At 35.5% G+C, this 15,664-nt stretch overlaps 1 protein-coding gene across 6 annotated transcripts in view; it reads right to left on the reverse strand.

The window, feature by feature from the left end:
• Positions 1–3,420, reverse strand: part of lrp4 (low density lipoprotein receptor-related protein 4) — a 99,222-nt gene extending 95,802 nt beyond the window's left edge. For all 6 annotated transcript variants that reach the window (XR_014605456.1, XR_014605457.1, XR_014605458.1 and 3 more), the window contains exon 1: positions 2,956–3,420. Coding sequence is in view for 3 of the 6 variants with exons in the window: in XM_084109406.1 (XP_083965532.1) it covers positions 2,956–3,013 (58 nt within the window). In the remaining 3 variants the exon portion in view is untranslated. The remainder of the gene's footprint in view (positions 1–2,955) is intronic.
• Positions 3,421–15,664: the final 12,244 nt, after the last annotated feature.

The raw sequence follows: 15,664 nt of genomic DNA on the forward strand, positions 1-15,664 counted from the left end.
ATTTTTACAATTTCTGTAGTATACTTAAAAGCTTTATCTGGATAGACCTACTGCACCTGAAAACTTCTTGTCCTATTGTTTGTCATTTTCTGTTTTATTCTTATATTAAATTAACAAAGATAAAATGAAATCAGAATAACTATGATACTGTTATTGTGAAACTCATATGTGAAAACATGTTAGTCATATCACCTACCCCTAGGCACAGAACTTGTTTTCCCATTATTGACAGGAATCCTCCAAATCAAACAGAAAATGGACCATAAATGTTAATTACTATATTAACTATCAAACATGTACTAACATGTAGACACCATGTTCCTTAACAAAAGCCCATATTCTAAAATGCGCATAAAATCCTTTTTAACTTGTGCAACTAGCTCAAGACTCAAGCTTGTCACCTTTTTCTTTATCTTAGAAAAAAAAGGTTCAGTGGATTTCTATATAGAACTCTAGGGTTCTTGACTCAATTTTAAAGAACCCCTAAATGCCAAAAAGGTTTTATTCAAGGAGAAATAGATTGCATAATAATTTCATGTTTAATGGGTTATTTCAATTTTACCTAGTGTTAAAGTATGCTTACGAGCTGTTTAATTCATAACATATAAAGGTAAATAAAATAAAAAATATTAAACCAAAATGTATTAATTAAAACTAAATCCATAAAATGATCCCATCATGGGAAGGCTCTATGAAGCACCTGAAAGAACTTCTTCTAAAAGTGTAGTGTATGAACTCTCATGCAGACATAATTACAAAAAATATTATACAAAAAAAAAGGACAAACAATTCCTAAGTCACCAAGAGATCACAGCATTTTGTTTAAATGTAAACTTTTCTCCAAATAAGATACAGAAAACATCCTCATCGCAATAAGTGTAAAACGTTTCCGTCTCACCTAATGAGATTGCGATATCTGACTGATTATTAGCAGAGGTTAACAGAGATTGGTTGCTTCCCTTTTCTGTTTTTTACACGTTATTTTTTATTTTATTATTTTATTCAATTTTACAATATTTATTATTTTGATATATTGATTTATGTTATTCAGAATATCAAAAATCTATTTATACACGTAATAAAATGTTCATATATATAAAAAAAATCTCAAGACGAAGAGTTAATTTACTGATTTATTACAAATATTCAAAATCTTTTCATTTGTGTGATCTTGCGTCAATGAAAATGCTTCAACTTGGGCTGTTTTTGACCGCCGGATTCCGTAGGCAATTAGGAGCTTATATATATATATATATATATATATATATATATATATATATATATATGCATCTTATGAGTAGTTGAATGAGATCATGATATTAGAGCTAATGCCCAGGGGGGTGTGAAACCTAAGACATTGCCACACATTTTCACACACTTTATAAAAAGCCCATACACTTGTAAGCAGGACATTGGTAGTCATATATGCTGCCAGATAAAATAAACGCAACAAACAATAAGGAAGCGTCAGCTTAAAAATACACCAAAGAGAATCATCCTGTAATGAGGTTTCAACATCTCAGAACAACTAGACCCATTGATGATACAGATTTTGAAGTTCATCTTTAACAAAACCAGTATACCATACAGAAACAAGTTTAAAGGTCATGCAGAATGTGGATGTTGGTTCATATGTTGGCTGGTTTGTGCAATGGCACATTAACCTTTCGAGTTTCCTTACGGGTTAGAAATTAGTCTCTTTCCAACTCAATTTCAGTATATCTGAGTGGTCAATTCTTCTGCAAAGTTTTGCAAAGAAAGAAAAACCTAGAGTAAAGATCAAATTATGTCCATGTGACTAACCTTAACTGAATTGTGGCTGAAGTGTCTTACCAAACTTATGTTGTTTGTTTCACTAAACAAAAAATGTTCAGTTGTGCCCCTAAACAAAACATGATCTACATCTTGAACAGTGTGTGAACCTCAATGCGGTTTCATTTGTCTACATGCAGGATTACATGTGTAGTTTAAATTTCACTGCCAAACACTGTAAAACAGTTTTTGTCATGAGAGATCAGGTTTATTCTTTAGATAATATTATAAGCTATTACTGAACAAGACATCAAGCTAGCGAAACATTACATTTCAATATGATGGATTTGTCAGAATAATGTGAATATAATAATAATATATATGTATATAACAAGGCATGGCTAACACAGATTGCCTACATATAATTACACGTGTTATGTAAAAGGTGAAATTGTTTGGAAAGCATACAGTGAATAATGAATCTCACAGAGATTATGCACACTTTTTTGCAAACGCTCCAAGGGTCTTTTGTTTCCTGATATACAGGGGTAGATATCTAGTTGACAACTTGACATTTACAGGCATTTTTACATACATTGATAGCATTTTCACTGATGCAACACTGTGTAATTGATCTGTGTAATTCTGTCAAAGCTGCGTCCGTGTATTTTCTTTATTAAGGCCGAACCTGCGCTTTGAAGTCGCTACATTCCTGCCCGCGTGCAGCGGCTGTTCCAACATGTTGCGAATACAGCGCGAGCGGCGATGTTGACTTACAACGAAGTGGCGTTTATGTATTTCATAAAAGACAGATGGTATTCAAAAGATAACCTACTTTGCGTGTTATACTTTAGAAACGTCCAAAAGCATCAAGTTCGCTTCAGCCAAGCAGCATTACTGCAAGGAAATTTCTCTGCACGGTAAATTCAATTCTATTTATATAGGCAACATCAACAACTAGACAGTAGTTAGATTTAGTTTCATATCTTGGCAAACTGATTTTCTGCTTTAACGCGGTTTGAATGTATCACGACTATCATGTTTTGTTTTGTTTGTGTACATGTCTGATAACTCTTTGATGATATACGGTTTAATTCTGTTCGCTCAGACTGTTCTGTAGGCTATTTTTGTTGTGTTTCTATATTTGCAAGAAACGACGTGTTTACTTCTCAAAGCAAAAGCAAAGAACTCCAAAACACTTACCTTCGGCTAGAAGCATGAAAGTTAAAAGACTGCCACAAAGCACCGCAGTGAGCCTCATCGTGAAGAATCCTCTCTTTCGGTCGTGCTGTTTTCGCAAATGTTTTCTTTTTTTCTTCTTCTTCTTTTTTTTTCAAGTATCAGCACCCTTCAGATCAACTGAATTAGATTAAGAACTCTTTAAAAACCATTGTTTAAGGCGTCTGTGATCCCGTTAGGTTACGGGTTAAGTTAAACTATACAGACAAATCAGGACGCCGCAACTCCACCAAGAACCTTGAAATGTTGTTCCACAGTCAGTCGCTGCTGCTTCTGCTGGAATGATCAAAAGGTGCATTGGATTGTACCATGTGTGTTTCAGGGGTAGTTCCTATTTCAGCGCGAGATATCTAGTGGGAAACAGAGGGCACAAATCACAAATCGCCGTTCCCTAGTAAGACACTTTTCTAACTTCGCACTCGAGGTTTCTGCCGCTCTTCAAGTCCAATGAAAACAACTCCTCCGTGACATTTTTTCTGAAATACGATTTGCTTGTGACTCGCCACGGAAACTTTGAAGTTCTTTGAACCCTTTTCAAACGGCGGACTATTCAGCGGCCCGTATACAAAAGTGAGGCAATCCAAGTCAAATAAGGAGACGTCAATAGGCCAGTTGACTGTACTTAGCCCTCGAACACTGACGCCTTCAATTACTATTGTAAAGCACGCTTTATCTGACCAGAATATTTACTGAATGGTAAGATAGCTTTACAACCACTGGTTCTGTCAGAAAAACAATACCAAAATATTCCTGTAAATTAGGCCTACTAATGCCATATAATCTATCAAGATCTGTGAATATTTTCACATCAGTATGTGGTCGCTCTGAGACCTAGTTCAAATTTTCAGATTTAACCTAAAGTTGTGTTATAGCCTAGCCTATGTCTCATATATTTTATTTCTAAATCAGTGTTTTCCCTATTGTTATTTGTAATCAGTTTTAATGTTGTTTTTAGGCCTACCTCAAATTGGTTGCAAAAAACGAAGCACACTTATTACTCAAATAGCCTAATATAGGGATACTTTAAATGAACATACTTAAGTGTGAACTGATCATAATGTTTTCAGACACTTGAAAGAAAGTGAAATGAAAGGTATAGCCTAGGCATTTTACATAGGCTACACAGATGAAAATGTATTAGCCTATAGTAGGCTATATACTTCTTGAAAGCAAATTATTTTGGTTGTGTATGTCCAGATATAGTATCAGTAGATACATATATACCTGGGTGTGCTTTTGACAGCCAGTAAAGGCAATAAAGATCACCTTTTCTGTTAATGTAAAGAAGGGTGTGTTTCTGGAAAAATGGAGGAAATGGGCTGAATAGGCTATATCAGAAAGAAGGTCTGATTTTGCTGCTAAGTGTAAATAGAAGGAGAGTATTATATGCATATAGATGTGTTTATTTTCAAAATACTGACTATAATGAAAGTTGTTAGAGTTTATTCTGGATGGAATTTAATTAGGCCACATGTTCTCTCCCTGGATGTAGTTAGCCTACTATTTTTACCTTTTAGTTTATTTTCTATTTATTATTTTCTTTTGTAAAAAAAGGAAAAAAGGCTATATTTTGAAACAACTTAACAAATCTGGAGTACAATTTACATTTAAAACACATAAAAAAACTAACAACTGGACAAGACACCTTGAGGGTAAAACACAAATTTTATCACCTGCTCTTTGAGAGACCTGTAACAATGTAACTTCCAAGGTTGTGTGAAGCACATGGTGAATAACAAACAATGAATATTTAATAACATCAATAGCATATTTTTGTCCTGTGTTTATGCAAACTGTCTCTTCCTTTCATGTCAACCCCATCTAGAAGAGGAACTCTCAGAACTCTCATTACAAACTAAATAGAAATTCTGATGGCCATATTGTCTGGAAATGGTTTCTACAAATATGGTGGCTAAATTATGACTTTTTATCTTCAGTTGCAATTTGCAGATATAATATATCATGGCATTAGCTCTAATCAATAAACGGTGTAGCGAGAGTCTACTTCATGCATTTACTCTTTTTTTTTTTTTTTTTTTTACAATTTCCCCCTTCTCCCTGCAGTTATCTTTCCTCTTTACTTGTGGGTTATATGTTGTATCCAATTTGCTGTTTACCGTAGTTAAGCCTTTAGTTAAACCAGTGTGTTGGTGTGTTTTAAAGGGGTGGTATAATGCCCTTTTCACAAGATGTAAAATAAGTCTTTGATGTCCCCAGAGTGTGTATGTGAAGTTTTAGCTCAAAATACCCCACAGATATTTTTATATAGCATGTTAAAGTTGTCACTTTTTGAGGGTGAGCAAAAATGCACCATTTTTGTGTCTGTTCCTTTAAATGCAAATGAGCTGCTGCTCCCAGCACAGAGGGCGGAGCTTCAAGAGCTTGTGTCCTTTTACCTCACACAGAGATGCACTGGAAATTCCAAAAACCTTTAGCCTTTTATGTTCAAACCGAAGTCAGAAAGATGGAGAGACTCGAGAAAAGTGACAACATTTCTGAATGGTTAGTTGGTGAATTTATGTAGCTTATGTGTAGTTATCTTCTAGTCATTGATTAGCATATTCTGTCTTGATAATCTATAAATCGCGTTCCTGGGGTGGGTTTATGTAAAGTTTATGGTAACACTTTACAATAAGGTTCCTTTATTAAACATTAGTTAATGTATTAACTAACATGAACTAACAATGAGCAATACATTTATTACTGTTTTTGTTAATGTTTGTTAATGTTAGTTAATAAAAATAAAGCTGTTCATTGTTTGTTCATGTTAGTTCACAGTGCATTAACTAATGTTAACAAGATTTTAATAAAGTATTAGTAAATGTTGAAATTAACATTAACAAAGATGAACAAATGCTGTATAAGTGCAGTTCATTATTAGTTAATGTTAACTAATGTAGTTAACTAATGAACCTTATTGTAAAGTGTTACCAAGTTTATTCCACATCCCTGGAAACTAGTGCAGTGAATCGCACGCTCTGGCAGCAACTTTGTCAGAATGGAGTACAAAGTTAAGAAGCCTGGAGAACTGAACATCGCCTGGCTAAAACACATCCGAGAAAGCAGGCCATGCTTGTTCCTGCCCCCTTAAGACAATCAGGAGAAACTTTTATATGACCTGTCTGTAAAAGACAGTGTGCATCCCGCATCTGACTATACAGTCATCAAAGAACCCACAAATTATAGGAGAAGTCATCATCGGACGACGATGGAGTACCCAGAAGAGAAGTTAAGCCTGTTTTACTGTGTTATTTAGTTGTCCCCTTAGTATTTAAGCAGATTTGGTTTTGGTTCGCAAGTGCACACACAAGCATAACATTCACACACCACTGTATTGTTATTTTTAATTATTTTTATCTTCAGTTTATAATTTTAGTGCTCCAACTTAAACTTATTTCAGTTTAATGCCAAGGAAACATTTCTAATTTTCTTGTAGATTAAATGTGCATGAATAGGTGATCTGGGAAATGCTAACTTTAGCTGGCTAGCATTGAAAGCATACGATTCCACCCTCCCTGCAAATCGCCTTCCAAAGCCACGCCTCCTCCAAAACACATGAACGGACCAGAGACAACGTTATTTGATTACATCATGTGTCATTCATCGGTGAGAAAACTTTACAGTAGAGTAATAGTACTACAATAACCAACATAAACAACTTTTTGCCAGCCATTCTCGCTCTGTCTGCACAGCTCACGTGAAATACGCTGATGACGTATGATGTCTGCATGAACAGGCTGCGCAGTGGTGTCGTTGTCTGACAGGGAACACGTTATCATCTCATTCGGACCGAATGGAATGATTGAACAAACATTTTATGGTCCTACGCCTTCCACAGACGATATTTATAAAAATACATTTAGACTGATTAAAGGGGTGGTATAATGCCCTTTTTTACAAGATGTAAAATAAGTCTCTGATGTCCCCAGAGTGTGTATGTGAAGTTTTAGCTCAAAATACCCCACAGATATTTTTATATAGCATGTTAAAGTTGTCACTTTTTGAGGGTGAGCAAAAACACACCGTTTTGTGTCTGTTCCTTTAAATGCAAATGAGCTGCTGGGCGGAGCTTCAACAGCTCATGTCCTTTTACCTCACACAGACATGCACTGAAAATTTCTAAAACTCTAAGCCTTTTATGTTCAAACCGAATTCAGAAAGATGGAGAGTCTCGAGAAAAGTGACAACATGTAGAAGCAACAGAACATTTCTGAATGTTTAGTTGATGAATTTATGTAGCTTATGTGTAGTTATCTTCTAGTCATTGATTAGTATAGTCTGTCTTGATAATCTATAAATCGTGTTCAGGGGGCGGGGTTTATGTAAATTCTAGGGTTGGTGATGTCACTAACCCGGGAGGAATGTTGTGTAGTCTCTACCAGCCGTTTGTTGTAGTCTTTAAAAAACAATTTCTTTAAATGCAAATATCTCTCTTTGCTTTGAACTTTGAGCGTTGTAACTTTGCAGATGTTGTTTATGCTCAAACAGCAACATTACACACTAACTAAAGTTAGAAAAGTGAAATCATAATCAACCACCCCTTTAACATAGTGATTGCTATCAGGATATGAGGAGACTTTCAACCAGCATAACGAAAAATTAAATCTGTACAGAATCACCTATTGCACCTTTTAAGTTTTTCAATAATAATTATATTATATTTCAGCTTTATATCAATTAACAGAAATGTTTTAATAGTTTTAGTAATAACCCTGATTCACCTGATGTTTTGATTCCAAAACGAATCAAACTCACACCCACAAAATCTCTTGATTGTGCTGAGCAGAAGGTTTCTCATTTTTAAAAGGTTTACCAGCAGTGTTTCTTTACTGATTCCATTTCTGGATTGATGTTAATCAAAAGTTTTGCTGTGATAAATTGAACACAGTCTGTTGTGTGATGTCTGCAGGTCTTTTTGAAGGAATTGCATATTCAGAAGCCATCTGTTTTATCAAGGACACGCCACTACTTTGCAAAGACTTGAATAACATTCACAGGATGAATATTAAACACTGTTGCAACACCATCTGTTTCTCTGTGGAGGTGTGTTGACACTATGTTTAAAATAATTCTGGTAGCACTTTATTTTACAGTCCGGTGTACTTAATATAATAACTAGGTATTAACCTGAACCTTACCTTGAACCCAACCTTAGTTCATATAAAGTTCAAGTAGTTACCTTATATTACGCTGTACTTTCTTTTTTTGGGGTGAACTACTTTTTCTTTTCTTTTTTGTGAACTAACCCTTTAAATACTGTAAAATAAAGTGCACTTTACTTCTGATAATACAATATAATACTTTATCTTTACTTGAAACTTATTTGACTGAATAATAATTTTTTTTTTTTTAAATCAAGGCCATCCAGGGTGTTTTCCTGTAGAGACACTGATGAATTGATTAGAAAATTCAGCTTTGCATCACAGAAATAAATTATACACTGTAAATTATTTTCAGGATTTCACAAGATGTAACTGGGGTATTTCACAATAGCCTACCACATTCAGTATTTATTGTGAAAATAATGCATGGGCAATTACAGGAAATTACTGTAAATTCTGTTTTTCGCATGCGCTGACATCTGAGCTCTCTCGTCTCCTCTGTGGTCTCATACGACAGATTCAGCAGTAAGTGTTGAAATGTCAAATTTTGTCAATTAAATGACAGTTGTTGTTTTTTTGTTTTTTTTATGATAGTGCATGTAATTTAAAAGTGTTACCCAAATAGCATTAGTTGTAGGTTATATATATATATATATATATATATATATATATATATATATATATATATATATATATATATATATATATATATATATATATATATATATATATATATATACAGTAAGGAAAATAAGTATTTGAACACCCTGCTATTTTGCAAGTTCTCCCACTTGGAAACATGGAGGGGTCTGAAATTGTCATCGTAGGTGCATGTCCACTGTGAGAGACATAATCTAAAAAAAAAAAAATCCAGAAATCACAATATATGATTTTTTAACAATTTATTTGTATGATACAGCTGCAAATAAGTATTTGAACACCTGTCTATCAGCTAGAATTCTGACCCCCAAAGACCTGTTAGTCTGCCTTTAAAATGTCCACCTCCACTCCATTTATTATCCTAAATTAGATGCACCTGTTTGAGGTCGTTAGCTGCATAAAGACACCTGTTCACCCCATACAATCAGTAAGAATCCAACTACTAACATGGCCAAGACCAAAGAGCTGTCCAAAGACACTAGAGACAAAATTGTACACCTCCACAAGGCTGGAAAGGGCTACGGGGAAATTGCCAAGCAGCTTGGTGAAAAAAGGTCCACTGTTGGAGCAATCATTAGAAAATGGAAGAAGCTAAACATGACTGTCAATGTCCCTCGGACTGGGGCTCCATGCAAGATCTCACCTCGTGGGGTCTCAATGATCCTAAGAAAGGTGAGAAATCAGCCCAGAACTACACGGGAGGAGCTGGTCAATGACCTGAAAAGAGCTGGGACCACCGTTTCCAAGGTTACTGTTGGTAATACACTAAGACATCATGGTTTGAAATCACGCATGGCACGGAAGGTTCCCCTGCTTAAACCAGCACATGTCAAGGCCCGTCTTAAGTTTGCCAATGACCATTTGGATGATCCAGAGGAGTCATGGGAGAAAGTCATGTGGTCAGATGAGACCAAAATAGAACTTTTTGGTCATAATTCCACTAAACGTGTTTGGAGGAAGAAGAATGATGAGTACCATCCCAAGAACACCATCCCTACTGTGAAGCATGGGGGTGGTAGCATCATGCTTTGGGGGTGTTTTTCTGCACATGGGACAGGGCGACTGCACTGTATTAAGGAGAGGATGACCGGGGCCATGTATTGCGAGATTTTGGGGAACAACCTCCTTCCCTCAGTTAGAGCATTGAAGATGGGTCGAGGCTGGGTCTTCCAACATGACAATGACCCGAAGCACACAGCCAGGATAACCAAGGAGTGGCTCTGTAAGAAGCATATCAAGGTTCTGGCGTGGCCTAGCCAGTCTCCAGACCTAAACCCAATAGAGAATCTTTGGAGGGAGCTCAAACTCCGTGTTTCTCAGCGACAGCCCAGAAACCTGACTGATCTAGAGAAGATCTGTGTGGAGGAGTGGGCCAAAAACCCTCCTGCAGTGTGTGCAAACCTGGTGAAAAACTACAGGAAACGTTTGACCTCTGTAATTGCAAACAAAGGCTACTGTACCAAATATTAACATTGATTTTCTCAGGTGTTCAAATACTTATTTGCAGCTGTATCATACAAATAAATAGTTAAAAAATCATACATTGTGATTTCTGGATTTTTCTTTTTAGATTATGTCTCTCACAGTGGACATGCACCTACGATGACAATTTCAGACCCCTCCATGATTTCTAAGTGGGAGAACTTGCAAAAGAGCAGGGTGTTCAAATACTTATTTTCCTCACTGTATATATATATATATATATAATATACAAAGAAATGTAAAATAAATGAGTATTTATACTTTTATTTCCTTATGTATGTATAATTGTAGTTTTTCCACATGTATTTATTTTTTCCACATTTATTTATGCAATTATTTATTTCCACTTTTATTTATTTTCACATTTATTTATTTCTACATGTCTTCCTCTGTATGCTAATGAGGGGGCGTGTTTAACCTCAGACATATAGCAATCAAACTCAGAGTGGCAGTGCTGAAGCTTTGAGGCCACAGTGACATCCTGTGGTGTGACCAAACGATACGCAAGAGTTTTTTGGAAGTGTCTTTACAAGTCACACAGGGAATGAATGACTTGGAGATGGGCAATATCCCCGAAATCTTATATCACGGTTTATGCCCTTTAATATCACCCTAACTGTATGTATAGGGTTAACTTACCATACATAGGCCTACTCTTTATTCCGGACATGTTCGTAAAACATCAGCTGGTCGGGATTTCTAAAATATCTTGGCACACATGAACAGAAGCCGCATCTTCAACAAATCTGATAACAGACACTTTGACACGGAAGCGCGTGAAATTTTGAAATTATCCACTATTAATCACATTTAATGTAAATGCACTGGATGAGGCTGATAAGAGCTTGTGTTTATTGTTGATGAGACTCGCTCACCGTTTGGAAGGGGTCATAGAAATGAGAATTCAAATGTTCCTTGATCCTTTGACAATTAAGAGTTCGTTATACTATAAAAATACCCTGTAAGTTTCAAAACTCTAAACTTTCTTGTAAAAAATGCTTTTATTGAAACCAATTAAGGCCAGCAAACGACAGGATCTAAAAAGTGGAGACTTGTGACGTCACACTTCAGCTTTGGCCCCGCCCACTGGAGCGTTAGTGAACAGTGACATGAGAACGAGAAAATATGGATACAGGATCAATAATACCATTACCTTCCAAACGATCCTAATGCTAGGATAGTGGGGGTTTTTCCACAACAATGTGAATTTCTCAGCAGTGCATTATTTGTTTGTATTCGGTGTACTACAGTAAATTTCGGCGGAGGCTTTGCAAAGAGACTTTTACAATATGGATCTGCCAGCAACGCCACAAACATGTAAGTAACGTTAGTCATGTTTATTCTAATGACTGATCTGTGATCAGTGATTTATGATGTAATTATTCAAGTTCAGACAGATTATCTCTCAAAATGTCGTTCAATACTGTTTATGCATCAGTAAATCAGCGACTAAGCTATCAACTTCACATCGTTTCTCTCAGTAGGGTGAAAATAATCTTATTTAAGATTAAAGGATTAGTTCACTTTTTAAAAAAACTTTTGCTGATAATTTACTCACCCCCATGTCATCCAAGATGTCCATGTCTTTCTTTCTTCAGTCGAAAAGAAATTAAGGTTTTTGATGAAAACATTCCAGGATTTTTCTCCATATAATGGACTTCAATGGGCCCCAAACGGTTCAAGGTCCAAATGACAGTTTCAGTGCAGCTTCAACGGGCTTTAAACGATACCAGATGATGAATAAGGGTCTTATCTAGCGAAACGATCGTTCATTTAAAAAATAAATAAAAAAGTTTAAGTTTTATAAGCACAAATGCTGGCCTTGCTCTGTTCTGTGATGCGCGTTCGTGACGTCACGTAATACGCAATTACGTTGAAAAGGTCACGCTTGACGCTTGAATGTGCGGAAGGAGGACCATATACACATATTCAAATGTCTTTGTGTCAGTTTATCGTTTAAAATGCCCATTTCGTGTGCGTATCCTGGGTGTTTTAATATTAAAAAAACTCGGTACTTCCGCCTACGTCAAGCGTGACCTTTTCAACGTAATTGCGTATTACATGACGTCACGAATGCGCGTCACAGAACAGAGCAAGGCGAGCATTTGTGCTTATAAAACTTAAACTTTTTTATTTATTTTTGAAATGACCGATCGTTTCGCTAGATAATACCCTTATTCATTGTCTGGTATCGTTTAAAGCCCTTTGAAGCTGCACTGAAACTGTCATTTGGACCTTGAACCGTTTGGGGCCCATTGAAGTCCATTATATGGAGAAGTGTTTTCATCAAAAACCTTAATTTCTTTTCGACTGAAGAAAGAAATACATGGACATCTTGGATGACATGGGGGTGAGTAAATTATCAGCAAAAGTTTTTTTAAAAGTGAACTAATCCTTTAAATTATATAAAGAAAGCATCAAAGAACAATCCCTTTCCAATTGCCAATTGAGTTTATTTGGACACTTGCCAAAACTCGTTGAAATCAATCATCACAAAATCATGATGCTGTTACAATGTACACTACAACGAAGCTTTTACTGTATTTACATCGTGTTTGTATTGTTATTTGGTGAAAGCCAGAGGTGTAATTTCATCCGCGATCAACAGACTGTCTGTCATCTGCTCAGTGTTCATCACTGCAACCTTTCATGTGATGGGATTAGATCATTATGATCAATGTAGTAGTAAAAACATAGTAAAAGTTTTAGAGAGTTGTTCCACATGTAATACTAGCTATTTCATATGTAAACATGTCAGCCAATCACAGCAGTGGGCGTGTACACTGAAGTCTCACAGCAGACACGCCCCTTCAAACAGAGAGTTCAAATCAGAGGCTAAAATCAGGCTTGGAAAAATGCCTTTTATTTATAAATTATGACCATTTTTGATGTTAAAATCATACTAACATTATAAGGGCACCCCAGGAAACATAAAATAATCCAGTCTGTGACCCCTTGAAACACGATGGGGGCAAGGGATGATTTGTGTGCAAATTTTGACTCTGTGCTACCATAGTACAGATTGTTAACAGTTGAGTCTTATTCTACTCTTATTCTATTGATATATTATTTTTGCAGGATTGTGCCACTGACGTTGAAGGGATTGTGACGCTACCAAGCACCTCTCGCTTGATTGTCCAAGGTAATGTTGATGTCTTCCTCATGTTTAATGTATTTTAAAGTGTCAAGTCATCCACAGATTTGTTGTGAGCAGTTTCATGTAGGAGCTAATAATAATAATAATAATAATACATTTTATTTGTTGGCGCCTTTCAAGACACCCAAGGACACCTTACAGAATAAATAAACAAGACATTAATACAAGCCCAACAATAATATCAATAGTAAAATCAGGAACTACTTTCTTTCTACCGATAGTTCCTACATTAAACTAGTGTGTGCTGGGCGTTCTGGTGCAATATGGCTGCCGTCGCATCATCCAGGTGGATGCTGCACATTGGTGGTGGTAAAGGAGATTGTTCAAAAGTTTGGGGTTAGTAAGATTTTTAATGTTTTTAAAGTTCTCCAGTTCACCAAAGCTGCATTTATTTGATAAAAAAACAGTAAAACAGTAATATTGTGAAATATTAATACAATTTAACAACTGTTTTCTATTTGAATATATTTTAAAATGTAATGTATTCCTGTGACGCAAAGCTGAATTTTCAGCATCTTTACTCCAGTCTTCAGTGTCACATGATCCTTCAGAAATCATTCTGATTTGCTGCTCAAGAAACATTTCTTATTATATATATGTTTAAAAAGTTGTGCTGCTTAATATTTTTGTGGAAACAGATACATTTTTTCAGGATTCTTTGATGAATAGAAAGTTAAAAAGAACAGCTGACACTTTTGATCAATTTTATTTGATTTACTTACTTTTGAATGGTAGTGTACATATATAGAAATGTATGGTTCAATGGAAAACTTTTTTTACTTCTAAGATAAACAGACACAGTAAGGACACACAAGGGCATGTTTACATTATTTATGGTTTGGTTTCCATCCGGGACATGACTGCATTGTCTGCAAAAACGTAAATAATAAAAAAAAAACAGTTCAAAAGCAGTCAGCAGAAAAGAAGATGACATGCATAAAACAGAGTTCAAAACAATCGGAAGACAGTCCAAAAGCAAGCATGTTTATTTTTTCTGATACCCATTTGGAGTCATTTAGTGTAAAAAAAACAAAACAAAAAAACAATTCTGCACTGTAGCCTAATAAAAAAATCCAACTTCCATTTAGTCAAAGGTTATTTCAAACTATCAAATAAATATAGAAAAATTTCACATTATAAAATTTAGTATGAGTAACATAAAATAAACAGCAATGACTTGCAATATCAAGTTTGGTGTTGAGGGTCCAACGTTCAGTTTGATCACTGATAATGCACATGAATAATCTGTGTTTTAGGTCAAACATGGGGACTTTTTGTTATTTGTTATGGGGACTAAAATTTGTTATTCAGAATTAACAGATTCAGAATGTTGTGTTTCCAATAAGATTTTGTTGTAACAGATTTGTTATGTTTAAAGTCACACTTAGAATGTTCTCTTCAGTTAGGTTTATTCCAGTTTAACGAGCATACTTGTGTATCACCGTGTTGAACAAACTGAAAAGGTTATTTCTTTACTCCAAAACTAGTTAGACAAGATAGACATACCACTATGCAAATAGACATTTAAAAATGTAGCTACCTTTCCTGTTCTGCTATTTCTTTTATACATTTGTTACCCAGTAGTTAGTGAGATTAAAACAATGGTGAAATATTTCATTTGAAATATTACTATTATCCATTTTTCAGGTCCAATACCTGCCTACTTTTTAAGAAATGTACTAGCATATTTAGATATACAGTAAGCTATAGCTCTCTTTCTACACTCTGTAAATTACTGGGAATTATTATTTTAAAAAGTTGTGCTCCATCCTCATTGTGTTCCTGCACACCTGAGTATGGAAAGCAGGAGAGCAACATACATTCACTTCAAACAAGGAAGTATAACAACCAAGAGTTGGAAAACAAACTGAGGCTTTGGTCTAATATTGAGGCGAGAGCTCCCTCTGGTGGGCTGGAGAGGGAGCTACATGCCACAATATCATGTCACAAAATATCATTAGGAACTGGATTGATTTGTTTTAGGATTTTGAAGGGACCAACAAACCTGGGACTTAGGCCACTTAAGCCCTGATTGACAGCCATATTATTTAAGCTGGCTGATAACTGGGGTCCCCATATCAGTGGTGGCTGGTATCCTATTATGTAATGGAAGAGTCTTAGTGGAACTTGTATGTCTATTCCACATCCATGATTACTTCATCATCTGAACACTATACCTGAGCACTATCTGCATTATTTGGATCCAAAACCACTGACCCCATTTGTGGTCCTGATTATACAATCTTAAGTTTCATTTTTCATATATTGAGAA

This window comes from Abramis brama, assembly GCF_963993115.1.
Source record: "Abramis brama genome assembly, chromosome: 3".
Classification (NCBI taxonomy): domain Eukaryota; kingdom Metazoa; phylum Chordata; class Actinopteri; order Cypriniformes; family Leuciscidae; genus Abramis; species Abramis brama.